Source organism: Sinohyriopsis cumingii, chromosome 9 (assembly GCF_028554795.1).
Source record: "Sinohyriopsis cumingii isolate HCF-2022 chromosome 9, ASM2855479v2, whole genome shotgun sequence".
Classification (NCBI taxonomy): Eukaryota; Metazoa; Mollusca; class Bivalvia; order Unionida; family Unionidae; genus Sinohyriopsis; species Sinohyriopsis cumingii.
In genome coordinates, this window is record NC_142969.1 from 21,873,043 (window position 1) to 21,893,246 (window position 20,204).

The window sequence follows — 20,204 nt, forward strand, 5'->3', positions numbered from 1 at the left end:
TAATCGAAATATCCAATTTTCCCAAGTGTCTCTTGAAACCGGTTTATCAGTATGTTCACGCTTTAAAAATTTATCTCTATTATCAAAACTCGCAATAGCGAATTCAGCTAATTCTCTTGGGCTTTTCATTTTTCTTACTATACCAACAATGTCTTCATGAAATTTATCAAATAATTTAATCTTTTCTTTTGTTTTTGGTTCTCCACCTTCAGCACCACCTACATCAGCAGAAGGAGACTGAGCAGCAGCTATATCAGTTGGAAGATTTTCCAAAATATATCTTGTTTGTTTAGTTCTTTTTGCTATTTTTTCAGCATGCTTAGCAGTTTGTTTTAACGTTGGAAGAAGACCTTCAGTAGCTTCTGCAACTCTTTCAATAACCTTCGTAATAGGTTTGAATAATTTTTCTGTACCCTCTACATATTCAACTTGTGATTCTTATCTAAAAGAATCACAAACAGGCAAAAACTTTTTGATTGCTTCTAATTTTTATCGAGCTAATCTAGCTGTATAAGATTCAGCACCAGGTGCCTTTATTGATATATAAATAATGATCTAATTATAGCAGCAGAGGAGGCGAGACCTCAGTGAGACGTCAGGCGGGTAAACGACAACATATATACTTTTTAAAATAAAAAAAACGACAAAAATAAAGTAATAAATAAAACTAACCCCAAGAGAGATTTTGGGAGAGAGACTCTTGGAGTGAAACTTTCAGTAAAGTTAATGGCATTGGTTTAGCGTTATTGACCTTATTCTTTTTTTCGTATGATGTTTTTAGTTTTCAAAGTTACGTTTCAGCAAAAGGTCTGTTCACCTCCTCTGCTGCTCAGAAATATCAGCCGGAATTAGTCTTATGTAATCTTTATTTAGCAGTTAATAGGGAAAACTATTTTTGCCCGACTAGACAATACCAGCCTCTGAAAGCGGAATGAATTAATTAAAAATATATAAAATGAAAAGGGAAAAAAGTTATCGGATATTTTATTTTATAATTTGCCTCTGAAATCCAGACAGTGAAACTAACCAAGCGAAGCTAGAAGTCTTTTATCTTTTATTTTATTTTTATTTTTAAGAGGCGCACATCTAAAGTAAAGCCATGCTGTATAATCTGTAAGTCAAATTGACATTCATCAAATAATAAAGAGATTTAAAGTGTATTTAACAATACCAAAACTGTACAAGGTCTTTAAAATTTTTTGTTTTAAAAAATAGCAAGTATAACCAGTGAGGAAAGCAAATACGAAACTGTAGAGATCCACCTATGGAAGGAGTATATTCCTCGCATCAGTGTCAAGAACAATTTAAGCCCGAAACACATAATTCAGAAATATATGCATATCGTTAATTATTAAACAATAATATTTAAATAAATCACACCACAGCCTTAAGTTACAATATTTACGAAAATTTCCCCGTAACCTCATACACATTTATCTCGTATGCAAGGGGAGGTCATTCATCCGATTAATTTTTATAACGTGGGATCCTATCTATTTACTCAAAAGAAAATTTAGGGATAAAAACTCAATTTTAAATAAATCTTCAATGTAAAGCATGAGCTATTTAAAGCGACTGTATTTCGAAATGTTTCTCATTCTTGGATTTGAATGTAAATATGTGAAGAAGTAGTCAACGTGACATTTGCGTAAGCTGTTTTGTAACTGCGTGTTACCAAAAACTGTGAACTTGCATTTTCATGAGCGACTGTCGGTACGAAACGTATCCGTAAACCCTGTTTACACCTGGATTGACTGACTGTAAGAATAATTTTTGCTGTCCTTTTTTATTTTGTATTTTCGATTCGCTAAACAGTCCATACATTTATCCTTTACTCTGAACAGCGGCATCACTAGGGTGTAGTTCTACAATATAAGACAGAGCACATGTTGGTTTTGTTTTAGTACCGAACGCCCAAAACATAAATATCAGCGTCAAGGTCTTACATGTAGGACTACACTAGGGGAGTGCTGACCGCACCTTGTGACACCATCAGAGGTGATGATACCAGAGTTACTGTCTGTAAAGTTTCTGAATTTTTGTGCAGGAAGGAGGTCCATGGGGGTGACACTGAGTTACTGCACTGGTGACACCAACCCTAGTGACGCCACTGACTCTTAAGTATTGTCGTGGCATCAGATTCTGAGCATGGTGGGTTCTTGGGTCCTACTAGAGACTAAAGACTCTTAAGCCTGACAAACCCACAAAATGCCTCACAAAGCCTGACAGAGCCATGCAAAGCCAAATTAGAAAAGTGTATTTTATATTGTAAATTATATTGATGAATAAATTTACCCAACTGAAGGACTGGTTTTCAACACAATTATCCAAATTAAATGTCCAAAAATTGGGCAACAAAGTTCAAATTCGAATAATGAAAAAGTCTGACAAAATCATATGTGTATTATTTGATCATCAAAAGAAAATACAGTTTTTCAATATGTCCTAATAACACAAATCCAGGCAGAGTCATACAAAGCCTCACAAAGCCTAACAGTCATGTAAGGTCATTTTAGACAAGTGCATTTATATTGTAAAGTATATTGACAATTCAATTACCCAACCTGATAGACTAGTTTTCAGTATAATTATAATTAATGATAAAGTATTGATAAAGTCCAATAAAATCATATTTGAAATGTGTGCTATTTTAAAAACAATTCATTTGACTGTATATATTAAATATAATTATTGAAACAAATATTGACAAATTCAACGAATCTGTTGATGTTTCATTAGAAAGGCACACAAAGCCTGACAGTCATACAAAGTTGAAATGTGTAATATTGTTGTGGGGTGTATTTGCTGTATAAATTACCAAAAGAAAAATATTGGATTTGCTATGCATTACCGTAATGCATGGCTGGTAATTGGAAGACAAATTTCAAATTTATTGTTTCTCAAAAGGCATGCAGAGCCTGACAAAATCTTAACATAAATGATTATTTTTATTTTAAGACGTATGTATCTTATAAGCTATCAACATAAATGGTTATTTTTCACACAGGTACACAATGTCATAAAATGATTATTATTATTTTAAGACGTATGTATCTTATAAGCTATAAACATAAATGGTTATTTTTCTCACAGGTACACAATGTCATAAAAAGGCATAATAAAAATGTGTATTTCAGAGTCTGTATAGTTTCTTGGACGGTTATGGTTTTGTCAGGTTTTGTGTGCCTTTATTATGCTTTGTTAAACATCGACATATTTGTTCAGTTTGTTAAAAGATGTTTGGTAACTCAGTAGCGTGTACTTACATATATGGGATTTTCTTCCCATAAAATATCCAATTAACACATTTAAAAAATAAAAAATATTTCAAATATAACTTGGTCTGACTTACTCTTAGTATCCAGATTTTTTATGGTCCATTAATGGGGATACGTGTTTAACCATAGTCTTTCAGTATGCATTTCCTGTTGATAAGGAGTAAAAAGAACAATTTATTAATTAATAACAAATATTTCAAATATGATTTTGTAAGACTTTATCAAAACATTATCAGTGCTTGAATTCAAACTGTTGCCCAATTTTTGGTCATTAATTTGGGATAATTATTTTGAAACTAGTCTTTCAGTTTGATTAATTTGTTCATCAGTATAATTAACAATAAAAATGCACTTTTCTAATTTGGTTTGCATGGCTTTGTGAGGCTTTTTGTGGCCTTGCATGGCTTTGTGTTGCTTGGCGAGGCTTTGTATGGCTTTGAGAGGCTTTATAAGGCTTTGTATGCCTTTGTGTGGCCTTGCATAGCTTTTTGTGGCTTTGTGTAGCCTTGCATGGCTTTGTCAGTCTTGGTATGGCTTTGTCAGGCTTTTACTCAAACTTATTTCTCAAATATGCATGTAAATTAAACACTACAAAGGTAATTCTACTACTAAACAATCATATTAAGTATACATACTACACATAATTAGAATTACAATGCCGTAATATTCTGCAAAAATCGAGCAAATAACATACTGACCTTTACAAAGCTTTGTCTTTCCTAAGAATCTCCTAAGTTTTACCACCAAATTACGAGTGGCTTTCTCGGAGTAACCCTATATTGCTCAGCAATCTTCCTAGGCAGAACTAAATTTTCGCTTGCTAGTTAGAAGTTAAAATGCAGATCAAAATTGTTACCACACCCTCTATCTCAATTCCGATGGATGTCATTTTGATCCAATCCAATCAAACTTAGCAGACAGTGTCCTGCTTGCTGTCTGTCCATGTGGGGATGGATTTAGAACATGCTCTGTTCCTTGTGGTTCCTCTGATCTTAGGACAAAGTTGTAACACATAGGTGGGAAGTCACTCGATCTAACGCTTGTGCCAATCCAAGATGTCAGATCTTCTCTCTGGTCATGGTAACCTTGCGTAAGAGATTAACCCCAGCCTGCGGCAATGTTCAGATATTAAACTTGGCTTGTAATAATACCTTAGTTTATACACAACTTATGAACTGGGGCTGAGCAAACGTAACAAATGGCATTGAGTGGTGCTGTGATCAACTGCTCTGAAACGATGACATTATAATCAAGGTTAGCAAAACATTGTACGCATCAAAAAGCTGTCATGCATTAGATGTCTCAGGCCTTGAATAGTTTGAACATTTTACTTTCAGTGTAGGTGTAATGATGATTTAAAGTGGAAGTGAACTTTGAATAAAACTTTCATAGTTTACTAATTATTCCACAATTTCTTCTTAAGAGCTTTGAAACTAGTGCTGCAAGAATATAGCCATCAACAAGTCTGAGTTTGCTCTGACCTTTCCCACCCCATTTAGATATTTTGACATTCAGGTTAGGATGCGGGTCAGAGCCAGTTGCCTATCAAAATGTAGAGCCATGTGCTAACAGACCTATCAGAATTAAATGACCTTGCATCGAGTTATACCAGCATGTCAGAAATGTGTTACCAGCATGAAATTGATGGGAAGTTGATTTATTTTCTCACAAATTACAAGTATAAGTTTGGTTATGTCTTTAATTTGCCGACAAATGAGACAAAATATCAGCATTATATTGCTAGTCACATGACTACCCAAACTTGTCATTGTACATATCTATAGTATCAGAGGTCCAGTTTTCATGTGATATGAACACAAATCTGTTGTTAAAAAAACTGAATGTGTATAAAACAAACTAATGGAACATTGTTCTGAATATATTTTTTTGAGAACAGTGACCAAAAACTAGCAACCTGGAGAAATCCAGAATCATCAAGTTGAGCGTGGTAGTAACACGATACCAGCAAAAACAATCTTGCTAAATTCCAACTTTACAATAGGCACTGGGCTTTAAAATGGGGTGGAAAGGGTGAGAGGAAACTCAGACTACCATCAGGGTTGTACTGTATCATTTCATTGGTGTTTGGATACCACTCTATTTTGACATAATGTAATAAACTCCCAAACATCTCTCTGTAAGGTCATGGCCAGAACATGTTTACAATGGTCTGTATTGATTCATATCTATAGGTGCCAAAAATCCTTTAATTTTCAGTTTTGAATGTTTTGAAAGAAATATGCGTAGTTTAAAAAAAACTAAATTTTTTATTGTTGGAGTCTGTAGAAGGGTACAAACTATGGGGGAGGGGGTAGGCAGATATAATTGTCATTTGATAGCAACATGAGTCACAAGAACAACTTCATCAGTGACATACTTTTACCATATATTTTAAGGTTAAATCCACATCCTCTACCTTTTTTCTTTCAAATATCCGAGTATCTTTACTGTCTGATGACAAATACTTTACAAATTTATTTTTCCCTATCATTTGATAGAATCTGGTTTCTTAACTCATATTTGCTTATATAGGTGTTTCAGTTTGTAGACAGTAGTAGGAATGCTGATAAGTTTAAAATATAACCTTTCTACAGTAAGCTCAAATATTTTGTCCCTGATTATTTGCCTATGTGGATAATGTTAGATATGCAAAATGAAGATTTCGTGATTTCCCTATAAACTTGTGTTTTCTGTGTTATTGACCTTAATTACTGTGATATCTTACTGGCACAGATTATTAGAGCTAGGTCATTTTAATATTTTTATTATACTCTCCTTAAGAGGGCCTCAAGGGAGAATAGTCCTTGACTAATGAATCACCCTCTATAAATAAAGCATAATTATTATTATTATTATTATTATTATTATTATTTGCACAAAAGTAGAACTGCCAGGTATAGATTCATTTTTAAGTGCATCAAAATGGGTGATAAATAAATTCCCAATATGCTGAGCTTCCATTAGATGTAAAGATGGAGGGTGAGTTGCAAAAGTAGGTGGGGTTTTTTCTTCAGGGACCTCCCCAAATGGGGATACATTTTATTTTTAAAAGTGGCCAGGTATAAAGAAAGAGTGGCCAGATAAATCACCTTGCTCCTAGCTGATGAGGAAAACCCTGAATATGGAACATTTTGGTTGTAAAGAAACCAGGAGGAGTACAACGTAATATATTACTGATATTTGATGTACTAGTTTTCATAATATAACTAGAGGAGTACAAGGGAATATATCACTGATATTTGATGTACTAGTTTTCATAATATAACTAGAGTACAAGGGAATATATCACTGATATTTGATGTACTAGTTTTCATAATATAACTAGAGGAGTACAAGGGAATATATCACTGATATTTGATGTACTAGTTTTCATAATATAACTAGAGGAGTACAAGGGAATATATCACTGATATTTGATGTACTAGTTTTCATGATATAACTAGAGGAGTACAAGGGAATATATCACTGGCATTTGATGTACTAGTCTTCATATTATAACTAGAGGAATACAAGGGAATATATCACCGATATTTGATGTACTAGTTTTCATAATATAACTAGAGTACAAGGGAATAGATCACTGATATTTGATGTACTAGTTTTCATAATATAACTAGAGGAGTACAAGGGAATAGATCACCGATATTTGATGTACTAGTTTTCATAATATAACTAGAGGAGTACAAGGGAATAGATCACTGATATTTGATGTACTAGTTTTCATAATATAACTAGAGGAGTACAAGGGAATAGATCACCGATATTTGATGTACTAGTTTTCATAATATAACTAGAGGAGTACAAGGGAATAGATCACTGATATTTGATGTACTAGTTTTCATAATATAACAAGAGGAGTACAAGGGAATAGATCACTGATATTTGATGTAGTAGTTTTCATAATATAACTAGAGGAGTACAAGGGAATAGGTCACTGATATTTGATGTACTAGTTTTCATAATATAACCAGAGGAGTACAAGGGAATAGGTCACTGATATTTGATGTACTAGTTTTCATAATATAACCAGAGGAGCACAAGGGAATATATCACCGATATTTGATGTACTAGTTTTCATAATATAACTAGAGGAGTACAAGGGAATATATCACCGATATTTGATGTACTAGTTTTCATAATATAACTAGAGGAGTACAAGGGAATAGATCACTGATATTTGATGTACTAGTTTTCATAATATAACTAGAGGAGTACAAGGGAATAGATCACTGATATTTGATGTACTAGTTTTCATAATATAACTAGAGGAGTACAAGGGAATAGATCACTAATATTTGATGTACTAGTTTTCGTAATATAACTAGAGGAGTACAAGGGAATAGATCACTGATATTTGATGTACTAGTTTTCATAATATAACTAGAGGAGTACAAGGGAATAGATCACTGATATTTGATGTACTAGTCTTCATAATATAACTAGAGGAGTACAAGGGAATAGATCACTGATATTTGATGTACTAGTTTTCATATTATAACTAGAGGAGTACAAGGGAATAGATCACTGATATTTGATGTACTAGTTTTCATAATATAATTAGAGGAGTACAAGGGAATAGATCACTGATATTTGATGTACTAGTTTTCATAATATAACTAGAGGAGTACAAGGAAATATATCACTGATATTTGATGTACTAGTTTTCATAATATAACTAGAGGAGTACAAGGGAATATATCACTGATATTTGATGTACTAGTTTTCATAATATAACTAGAGGAGTATAATGGAATATATCACTGATATTTGATGTACTAGTTTTCATAATATAACTAGAGGAGTACAAGGGAATAGATCACTGATATTTGATGTACTAGTCTTCATAATATAACTAGAGGAGTACAAGGGAATATATCACTGATATTTGATGTACTAGTTTTCATATTATAACTAGAGGAGTACAAGGGAATAGATCACTGATATTTGATGTACTAGTTTTCATAATATAATTAGAGGAGTACAAGGGAATAGATCACTGATATTTGATGTATTAGTTTTCATAATATAACTAGAGGAGTACAAGGGAATATATCACTGATATTTGATGTACTAGTTTTCATAATATAACTAGAGGAGTACAAGGGAATATATCACTGATATTTGATGTACTAGTTTTCATAATATAACTAGAGGAGTATAATGGAATATATCACTGATATTTGATGTACTAGTTTTCATAATATAACTAGAGGAGTACAAGGGAATAGATCACTGATATTTGATGTACTAGTTTTCATAATATAACTAGAGGAGTACAAGGGAATATATCACTGATATTTGATGTACTAGTTTTCATAATATAACGACTGTTTCAAATGAATAAGAGGTAGCTGAGTGTATTTTGGATAAAAATGAAAGTGCTAAAGAATGTCAAAACTGAAGACTCCTGGATAGTAGGTATGGAATGTTTATTTTTGAAAACAGATCCAAATACATTTTAAACAAGATGTATCATTTTGGAGTTTTTGACAAGTCATTGTCAAAAATTAATTCTTTTTTAAAAATATAATTCCATTTGTAAATAAGAAAACTCAGTTTGAAGTTTTGAGCCTTTTTTAAAAAAAATTGTTTTGATTTCTGTTTCCCAATATTTTTAAGGTGATTTTTGTATTAAATAACTTAAAAACTATATTAACTATCAATATTAATTTAATTTAGTATTTATAGAAGTAAGAAAAGAAGGTATAATACAATCTCACAGATGAAAAAATTTTAAGGAATAAAATATTGTTTTTGATGCCCAGTAGATGAAGTCAGTTTTGCCTAGTGCTGCCATTTCTATGATTACATTGCAAGTTGCATGAAAGGGAAGCTAATTTTTACGTATTGTACTCTGGTTTTCTTAAAGCCACACATTCCCATGAATACATTTAGTTCTTAAGATAATAATATTTATAAAACAAATGTGTTCCTATGAAATAAAATGCTTTGATTGATCAGTTGATGAAATAAAATTACTTCTGTTTCGGTGATTAAACTAAGAGTTCTGATATGGGGAAACTCTTTCATATGATGTGCTGGGTTATTGAAAGCCTTGCTTTATCATGAATACTTTTATTTCAGTTAAAATTAGTAAGTTTGCAAACTTTTTATTGGTTGCAAACTTTGTGTCTTTAATTCACTGGCTGTCCACTTGTAAGATGTGTATACAGAGGTAGCTACAATGCCATAGCCTCAACAGAGTCATAGTCGTCCACGAAGTAAGGGTACCAATATTAGTACTAATAAAGAGGCATGGATATCTCATGCATATTGATGGATCATATTAAGAACTTAACATGAGACCTCCCAAAAATGAACAGTAAAACTTTACATCCAGGAACACAATTCACTTACAATTTAGAGTTACATGACTGGTGTTGATTTGCATCATGTAGTTCATTAATAAGAACCGATAAAACTAGAAAGCAGGGACATTGAGTCTTCATAGATTATGCAGCTGAGAAGCATAACACACTTGGCAAAAAATGAGAATGAGCAGGTTTCAAATAACATTTCCTTGCAGAACTTCATCTGTTCTTCTTTGTTAGAGCCAATTGTAAGCTTTATAGACCCAGATCTGCGATTGCATAATGTGCAGGCACATGTGGATTTGTGCAGTTTGTTTTGGACTAATCAGGAGAACAAACAATATAGATGCTGATTTGCAATCACAATGAACCGGCAGGTTAGAGTCTGTTTTTTGCAGTCTGAGTATATGCAGTACTACTAGTCAGTTACAGTCACTTTCAATTTAGGATGACAATTTAAAAAGTATCAACTTAAAATTAATGTAAACGATGCTTATAATTACCACTGTACCAAGAGTCATACATGTACTATACTATATTTGGTCTAATTTCAGGTATAGAATTATTCCTTGGCTCTAGGACTTCGGACTGCTTTAAATGGCTACCTTTCATTCAGCTCACATTTTGTCAAGGGCCTCTGTGCAGCTACGAAACAAATTCAGGGTCTTTACCCCCCTTTTGTCTCAGATAACATGCAAATCCATGGATAAAAGTATTGACAAGAAAAGTATTTTGACTCAGTCAACAACAATTATCCAAGACCGGCTTGACATTCAAGAAATGCCAGTCATTGTATGCATGATGGACCATTCCATATTCCCGTTCATTGAAAAGACAGGTAAAAAGGAACCAAAGATTTTGACAGAAGACGACAAGACATTTAAAGCTGACTTGCAGAAATGTAAGTCGGTTGAAGAAGTGCTAAAAAAGCTTGAAGTTCCTGCTGACAGAGTAACGGGTTACTCCGCAGCCTTTACTTTGTTGCAGATTTGCAAGCTGAAACACTGCAAAGCCGAAAGTAAAGACTTGGATTCTTTCATTAGTAAGGCATTAATGAATGAACTGTATGACACAGTCTCAGAAGAAATATCAAGCTTGAGCAATGACATTATAATCTCATTAGCAAGATGCTATCTTAGCTCTGACACATTTCAGGCAAAATGTGTTTTAAAGATAAATGAGGAGATTGAGAAAAGGATTGGAGACAGCGCCTTTGAAATTCTTGAACTTTCTCAACTAATTGTTGCTTTTGCTTCATTCAGTCAAATTGTTGCGAGACAGATGGTGGCTAATGTGTGGGTACATATTGGAAACCGAAGCTCAGAAATTGACCACACAAACATAGCACAACTGTACAAGGTATTACCAAGTCGCAAGCAGTTTAATTACTTGATAAGACTCTTGGAAGGGCGGTTTGCTCAAAGCTTCTGGAAACTGCAGGGAAATGAAATTGTTGGTATTTTGTCACATATGATAAGATTACAGTCTTCTGGAAGAAACCTCATGCATATCAGAAAATGGATAAATATTCACATTCATGATGTGAGCCAGGATGAATTTATCCAGATTGTCTCAGCATTCATTCATTTTAAGTACTATGATGACTTTTTCATTCGAGCTCTTGAGCGCTTTGTGCAGGCAAAGGCGAACAATTTAGATACAGATCTACTATCTCTGATAATGGAGTATTTTCGCAGTCACAGACACCTGTCAACCTTGGTCATGGATAAAGCCATGAAACATTTTGTCAAACATGGACATAACTACTCGCCTTTACAGCTGTATGCAATCCTTAGACCTTTTGGCTACCTCAATTACCTTCCAAACGACTCTTATGAATTTCTAAAAAAGGTGGAACAGGTCATCAAAGAGAAGTTTCATGAGATAGACTGCCCAGATCTTGTGGAAATATTGACATCGTTTGTTTTTTTGAAAAGAATACCAGTCAACTTTGCCAGGTTCATCTTTTGTCAATCATTCTTTGGAAAAGTTAAAGGTGGGTTCATTTGCAGTATGTTCTTTACTTTGCCTTGAATTTTGGTGCGTTTTTCAATCTTTGGTAAGAATGGGACGGTAAGAACTATGCTTTTGTACATTTTTTGCTGTATGTTTGCTCAGTGGCCATAATTGCTTGATTGCTGTGTTTGAATCTGTGTTGAGAAGAACTATGAGAGGGACAGTCAGGTCTGGAAGAAAAGTGATCATGCAGAATTACCATATATACTTGCAGCTTGAGTCCAGCTGGAAACAACATAGATCCAGATCTGCCATCGCATAATGCACCAGAAAATCAGGGCCTGTGTCGTTTGTTCTTCTGATAACTTGTATGCAAGTATATATAGTACTTACAGCTTATCAAGGAAAATCCCAGCATTTATGTTACATGCTGCACCACCATTGGCACTGGACTGTGGAAGGAATTGGTTATGCATCTTATTTGCCCTTCTACAAATGCATGTACAAAGCTTGATGGGTTTTTATTTTTTTATAAATAGCACAAAAAATTTAACTGTAATTGTAATCTTTGTTCTTTTTACCTTTGACCTCTCCTAGGCATGATGGGATGGACCTGAAGTCATGCTGTTGTAGATGGGAACCTCATGGGTAGCATGTTCCAAGTTTTTCAAATTTGCATCCAATGGTTAGGGTGGAAGAACAGATTGAGGGTATCATAATATCTCCTAACAAAAGCATGATAATAAAACTGTGAGGTGTACAGTGAAAATGCAAATCACTTTTATGTATCAAGTTTTGGAAAATATGTGAATGTTATTTGACCTCTTTGCTGCTTTGTTTTTGTTATTTCTAAAAGAAAGTTGCTAAAAACCAAAAGGTTGTGCCAACTTTTCTTGTCAAGTAATGTCAAAACTGATCAGTGGTTTTAGATATATGTGCATACTGTTTATCACTTCTTGTGTGACTTTACTTATCAAGTAATAGCGGCACTCAAATTACATACAGTGTGACCCCACTATAACATGCTCCATTATAAGACAAAATCGGATATAACATGATTTTGGCATGGTTCCTTAAATTTATACATTTTTTCATACACGAAAAAGTTAATATTTTTTAAAGTAGAAGAAATAATGTATAAAAAGTTTATCATCATTTTGGGGGAGAGATCATTTATGAATTTGAATATAACATGATCCTGACATGACTCTAGAAAATTTGTATATTTGTTCATTTTTGAAAAGAGAAAAAATTTCAAAGTATGAAAACTGAGGTGTAAAAAGTTAATTATCATTTTGGGGAAGAGATCTTGTATGAATTTGGATATAATACAATTGTTGCGTGACTCACAAGGTTTTACAATAATTTCACCAATTTCTTGAAGAAGTCCGAAGCTTTGTGCCAAAATAAGCTTAGCTTGGTTTTGCAAGACAGTCAGCAGATTAGTGTTAATTTTATTGTCTGCTCCTTATTGAACTATGAATAATAAAGCCTGCAAGTCTGCTCCTTATTGAACTATGAATAATAAAGCCTGCAAGTCTGCTCCTTATTGAACTATGAATGATAAAGCCTGCAAGTCTGCTCCTTATTGAACTATGAATGAACTATAAATAATAAAGCCTGCAAGTCTGCTTCTTATTGAACTATAAATAATAAAGCCTGCAAGTCTGCTCCTTATTGAACTATGAATAATAAAGCCTGCAAGTCTGCTCCTTATTGAACTATGAATGATAAAGCCTGCAAGTCTGCTCCTTATTGAACTATGAATGAACTATAAATAATAAAGCCTGCAAGTCTGCTCCTTATTGAACTATGAATAATAAAGCCTGCAAGTCTGCTCCTTATTGAACTATGAATAATAAAGCCTGCAAGTCTGCTCCTTATTGAACTATGAATGATAAAGCCTGCAAGTCTGCTCCTTATTGAACTATGAATGAACTATAAATAATAAAGCCTGCAAGTCTGCTTCTTATTGAACTATAAATAATAAAGCCTGCAAGTCTGCTCCTTATTGAACTATGAATAATAAAGCCTGCAAGTCTGCTCCTTATTGAACTATGAATGATAAAGCCTGCAAGTCTGCTCCTTATTGAACTATGAATGAACTATAAATAATAAAGCCTGCAAGTCTGCTCCTTATTGAACTATGAATAATAAAGCCTGCAAGTCTGCTCCTTATTGAACTATGAATGATAAAGCCTGCAAGTCTGCTCCTTATTGAACTATGAATGAACTATAAATAATAAAGCCTGCAAGTCTGCTTCTTATTGAACTATAAATAATAAAGCCTGCAAGTCTGCTCCTTATTGAACTATGAATAATAAAGCCTGCAAGTCTGCTCCTTATTGAACTATGAATAATAAAGCCTGCAAGTCTGCTCCTTATTGAACTATGAATAATAAAGCCTGCAAGTCTGCTCCTTATTGAACTATGAATAATAAAGCCTGCAAGTCTGCTCCTTATTGAACTATGAATAATAAAGCCTGCAAGTCTGCTCCTTATTGAACTATGAATAATAAAGCCTGCAAGTCTGCTCCTTATTGAACTATGAATGATAAAGCCTGCAAGTCTGCTCCTTATTGAACTATGAATGAACTATAAATAATAAAGCCTGCAAGTCTGCTTCTTATTGAACTATGAATGAACTATAAATAATAAAGCCCCTTTTAAGAGAATACAATTTATTATCAATGTCTGCTTAATAAACCGTCATACATATACATTCTGAACCAAGTTTATGGATCGAAGTGTCAGCAGTTTTGGTTATTGTCACACATATAAACCCCCCTCCCTTCATCTTAATCCTTTTTATTTTCTAGCATCAAATCATTTACGTATTCAATGGAAACTTGCACCACTGTCAACACTGATTGGAACAAAACCATTTACCGGTAGGCTTGTTTTAGGGTTGGAGGGATTTGCTAATATAATCAAACATTTTATTCCCAGCTTTTTGCTCAGCAGTGAAGCAAAGTCATAGTTATAAAACAAATTTTTCAGTGAATACTGGTTTATTTAAGTTATATTTTCCTCTGTTCTTTAGAAAATGATGACTCAACATTTTTTAAGGAACTCACTCTGAACCCAGACAGTCGAATGGTTTACTCCCAAATCCAGGATTCAGGCAGTTCACATGTAGAATGTACACACACCTATTAAATTTTCAACACAAGAGCATTACAAGGAAATACCTTTGATCTTCCATGTCAATTTTCAGCCAAGTACATGTGCTGTGCTTTTCAAGCCTAAATACAGCTTTCTTTTTAGAAACTCACAATGTGTGAATTATGCATTTAGTTATCAGAAATCAGACCCTATGGATACATCCAGCAAATATGAATGTAGCAGAAAAAAACACCAGTTTCATAAGTTTGTGTGACAGTGTTAGCAAGAAATTAGGATCAGGATTTGAACGGACCTTGCAATTTTTTTTTAGTAACAGAAATAATAATTCTTTATGCACATTTTTGATGGAATTTCTACTATGGACAAAAAGAAATTTGACTGGTGAGTACACTTGTGGTGCAGATTTTGTTTGCATACAGATAAATATTAAACATATAGTAACTATTTTAAGTAGTACTTGTTAAATCTGGAACAAGCTGATAGCTGTGTCAATGAGTCCAAGTATTTCCCCCCCCCCAACTTGTATCCCCTTAATTTGCTTTGGGGTGGGGTAATGGATCATTCTCTTCAGCTGACAGAACTGGTTGGTTACAGAATGGTTCAGTACATAGCATGGTTCTTGTTTTTGGACCCGTCAGTCGTGCTATAGCAGGGTCACGCTGTACAACAAAAGCAGTTATGTAGATGATAGATAAAATATTACTTGGTGGTTTTTATTGTTGCTTGGATGGACTTAAGTCTGTCCTTGTCTTTTCGATATTGTGTCGATTCTTTCTTACCTAATATAGTTTGTTTTATTAATAATAGGTACAAACAATGGTCTTACTAAACTTAGTAACTATGGTCTTACTAAAGTTAGTAACTATGATCTTACTAAACTTAGTAACTATGGTCTTACTAAACTTAGTAACTATGGTCTTACTAAACTTAGTAACTATGGTCTTACTGAACTTAGTAACTATGGTCTTACTAAGCTTAGTAACTATGTATAACTAGAATGCTCTTGAATGAAATCTTTTGTTTCAAGGGAGGCAACTCATTTAAGTGAGTTATTGTACCCATTTGTAATCTTGCTTGGAAATTGGTTTCCTATTGGCAATATTTATGACTTTAGCAGAAATGCTTAAGAAGGAAATGACCATGATCATTGCTTTTAAAAATAACTCAACATGATCATTGCTCTTCTGTTTCAAATGTTGATATACAATCTCCAGTGTTAGAAGCAGTATAGAACTTTAGTATATATATATATATATATATATATATATATATATATATATATATATATATATACATACATACATACATATGTGTGTGTGTGTGCGTGTGTAGATATATATAAGAGAGGGAGAGTAGTATGTTTAAAGTAGTAAAAAGGACAATGAACAGCAAATACCTGTGTGTGCATGTGTGTGAGCATTTTGGATTTTTAATGTAGCTTTAAAAAAAATCAGTCATGTCACTACGATGTCAGCAGTGGCAGTTTATAGTGGTGTCTAGCACTGGACATCATGCCGCAGACATGTAGCATCATGTTACACACAGTCACATTATACTGACACGAGACTGACACATCCTGACACTAACCTAATGCTGAGTGCCAAGTGAGGCAGCTGCTAGTACAGTGGTCCACCTCTTACATGGCAACCCCTTCTGCACCAGGAAAGTGGCCTTTCCAGAGGGGGACTAAATTGTTTGTGAGACATATATAAAATGTACGTAGTAAGAAAGCTACATACTTCAAAGCATTTAATATCTTCGTTTAATATCTTCGTTTTAAAGTAGCATCAATTATTAAGAGGTTCTTCTTTTTATAATAACAGACTTATTTCAACTGAATATGCATTAATAGTTCTTATTCTTGGCATAAGTATGCGAGCAGGTATTGTTGTCATGCAAAACCATTCAAAAACATCATTTAAATCTTGGTACATAGATAATTTTTTTCCATTTGCACCATTTTCCCACTGCTGATGAATAACCTTATCAGTTACGATGTTGTTTATTCAAGTCTTTTCAACATAAAATTGTTCGGCATGTCTGCCCTCCCTACCTCATGTAATGTCGTGAAGTAGAATAACCGACTTTCTTCTAAAATAATACCTCTCCATTTACATAATGACATGTTAATGTTTGGTAATGATTTTTTCAGATGTTGCTAACTGTATGCGATTTAATTATGCAGACAAAACTTTTGTCTAGTGGACAAAATGCCTTCTTCCTAAAGGAAGCAATAAATATGTTGTCACTTGATTTTTCAGTCTTTGTCTGGTACCCTGTTTTGTTCAGGGTTCTCTGTGTGTGTGTTAATGCACAAAATCTATTTATAGCTTATGTTGACCATGATATGATCTTGACAATTATGTCCGGTTGTAATCATCAAAGAGAAGGACTCAACAGGTGTATGAAGCCCAAAACTCTATCATAACATTGTTGAGCCCATTTCCTGTAAATGACAGCATTTATAGACAATGATATAATGTTAATCTTAGTGTTACATGTACTTTAGTCAACACTTCTTTCAGTAACGGAAACTTGGCATTGGGCAACATGTATCTACGATAGAGATAATCTGATTACTTACCTTATGTCACAATATGAATTAATTATTGGTTGTGAAAAAAATGTGACTGCTCGTGAGGGGAACATTTTCCATTGTTGTACTGATATGCTGGCCACTGGTTGCGTTAGAGGGTTGGCCGTTCTTGAGGGGTACTTTTGAATACAAATAAATTGGTGCCAAGGGATTCTGTCCGTAAGAAGTGGGTGGCCGCTGGTCAGGTGGGCTGTTCAAGAAGGGGACTACTATACCATTTTTTCAGGTCTTTGGTATGACTCTGCCAGGGTGTGAACCCACGACCTCATGCATCCAAGGCGGATGCTCTAACCATGAAGGCCACCTGAGCGGTCAGCAAAAATACATCTTGAGTTATGTTCTTTCATCTGATCTTGGGTAAATTAGTATCACCTCCTCTCTCCAAACTATCAGTATTTTTAGTACTTTGATTTAATTATGATGTGCAAAATTGAGGTATGGGTTTTTATGAGATAGCTGATTCAGCATTTTATCATGATCTGTCTTCTGCATTATCTAAATAACCCTCAAACAGCTTTCTCATAGGATCTTGGCTTTTGTGTGATTAACACTATAATTTCTAATCCAGGTATTGCAAATGAGTCACAGAGACTGAGAACGGAACATTTTTTGGAGTTGCTGCAAATGGCATACAGATACGAGTCAAATGTCAGTTTCCCACTGGATTATTATTTTCCCTCAATGCGTCATAGCCAGAAAATATTTGCAATTCCATGTAAGCATTGTTTTTATATACTTTATATTATTTTGTATACTTTATATAATTTTGTATATTTTATATTTTTTTCTAGGTGAGTGTCTAAAGAAACTTCAGTTTGTAGACTTTTAAGTAAAGAAAGGTTTCAGTGCAAAAATAATTTGAGGACACAAACTAATTACAACATGTAGCAGAATTAGTGTCTGTGTCTGTGCAGTAATGTACATTGAGGATCTCCAGTTATGACTGACTTTCACAGTAAAGTTTGACCTATAAATCTAAACTTACGTAATGTGCATAAACTTACAACTGATGTAGCTTCAGGCATTTTTGTCCGTCTTTGTTCATAAAATTACTTATAAATGTCTCTTTTTTCATTGTAAATGTTTAAATAATTTTTAAAAAAATGAAATATACATAAAAATAAGTTGTAAAATGTGAAGACTGACAGATGGAATCCTTAATTCACTCATAATGGTTGAAATTTAATTTCCAAAAAGATACCGCTTGTACATGCATTCATAGTAGTATAGTGGGATACTTTAGTGACAATGGAAATCCCAGTCAAAAAGGTTGTGGGAACGTTTAGGAACAAGGGGAATTTAACATGGGGAATTTTAACATGGGTGGGACTATAGGGAGACAGAAAAGTACTGGGACTGTATAGGGACAATAGGAATGGAACAGGTGGGGTGACGTAATAGTACTGAAGATTGGTAACAATGTTGCAAGGAGCTAACCTCAATTGAAGCAAACAGCGGGGAAAAAACCTAGAACGCTTGGTGGGACATAGACAGGTATAACACATACAACATACATACATAGATGGATGAACATCAATCTACCACACAAACAACTATACATGTACTACAGACTAAAAAAAAAATTTAGGCAAGAAAGCAAATCTTTTCAAGGCATATGAGTGGCCCTGACAAGGGCCTTTGGGTTCTTCTATTTTCTCCACTTCTTCCACCATCTCCTCACTTTCTCTATTATTCCCTTCTTCTTTTCCTTCTCTGGCTTCCAGTCAGGATGTCCCATGGATCTAAACTTTTCCTGCACCTTGATCCATTTTTGATTCAGTCTTTCAAAGTCTTCTTTTTTCTTTCTGTTTTCTTTGTCATTTCTCTCCTTTGCCCAGTTATCTTTTATCTTCTTCACTTCCTCTTTCAGCACCTTCTCATCATTTCTTGAGCTTTCTTTAATTGGTCTAATCCCCACTTGACAAAAGACCACTCTGTAAAATTCTGTATTTGTTCTAAAAAGCACCTGACTTTGATGACACCATCAAGTATCTCCTTCAATGTTCCACTTCTAACATATTTTGGTTTAATGAATCCTCTTAATTTCTCCACTTCCTCCTCTATCATGTCTTTAATCAGATCTCTAGCTATTTTCAGACTGATCACAAAGTCTAGGCTACCTACATACTTCCATTCATCAGCAAGCCTTTCCACAACATAGTCTCCATCCACCATCCAGTACCAACTGTCTTTTAAATTACTGAATAAATTCATCTCCCTATGTTAACTCTGGGGTAGCCAGACTGACGACTGCTATGATTTATATACTTCAAGCACAGACGTGAAGTACGGCACAAAGGATACATCAATTTTCCTTGGCAATTGTGAGGTAAAACAGGATGGTACAAGTCCATGGGAGGCAAGACTTTGCACTTGATCAAGCCTTTGTATTGTCGAATGTTGTCCACGTTGATGTGTTCCATCATCAATTGCAGGTGCCCTGCTGGAAAGTGACAATATTTACACATGTAAGGATACAGTGAACACACATCCAAGTATTTGATTTCTTCTTCTTTCCCCTCATCGGTTTGGTACAGCAAACGGGTGGCATTCCTCCGTCCTCGTACAAATTGATTTGGAACATGAATGCTGCATTCAAAAATACCATTCCAAACAGGAAGATGATCAGAAGAAAGGAAATTTCATCTTTTTTGATTTTGAAAGCATGCATGAGACCAGCATTCACATTCCTAATTTCTGTTTGGCTCATCGAGCATGCGAGAAGCGCATCCAAGAGCCTATCTTTAGTCATTGCCTTCACTGCAGCAAGATTCCTGGAGGACATGAAAAATCTTTCGGGGACCAAGCATGCTGGCCAATTTCACCCAATGAATTTTAGACACCATCGACGAGACCTGGAGCCAAGAGGACATCAAATGTTATGGAGATTTTCATCGCCATGCCACAGTAATGGCTCAAAATTTCTCGAGATATGAT

General features: G+C 34.2%; 1 protein-coding gene across 1 annotated transcript in view; it reads left to right on the forward strand.

Moving 5' to 3' along the window:
* Nucleotides 1–1,475: 1,475 nt before the first annotated feature.
* LOC149791376 (FAST kinase domain-containing protein 3, mitochondrial-like) overlaps nt 1,476–20,204 on the forward strand; it is a 41,846-nt gene continuing 23,117 nt past the window's right edge. The window contains exons 1-3 of the mRNA XM_089969930.1: nt 1,476–1,760; nt 10,144–11,585; nt 17,836–17,982. Coding sequence (XP_089826056.1) covers nt 10,187–11,585; nt 17,836–17,982 — 1,546 coding nt within the window. The 5' untranslated portion in view covers nt 1,476–1,760; nt 10,144–10,186. The remainder of the gene's footprint in view (nt 1,761–10,143; nt 11,586–17,835; nt 17,983–20,204) is intronic.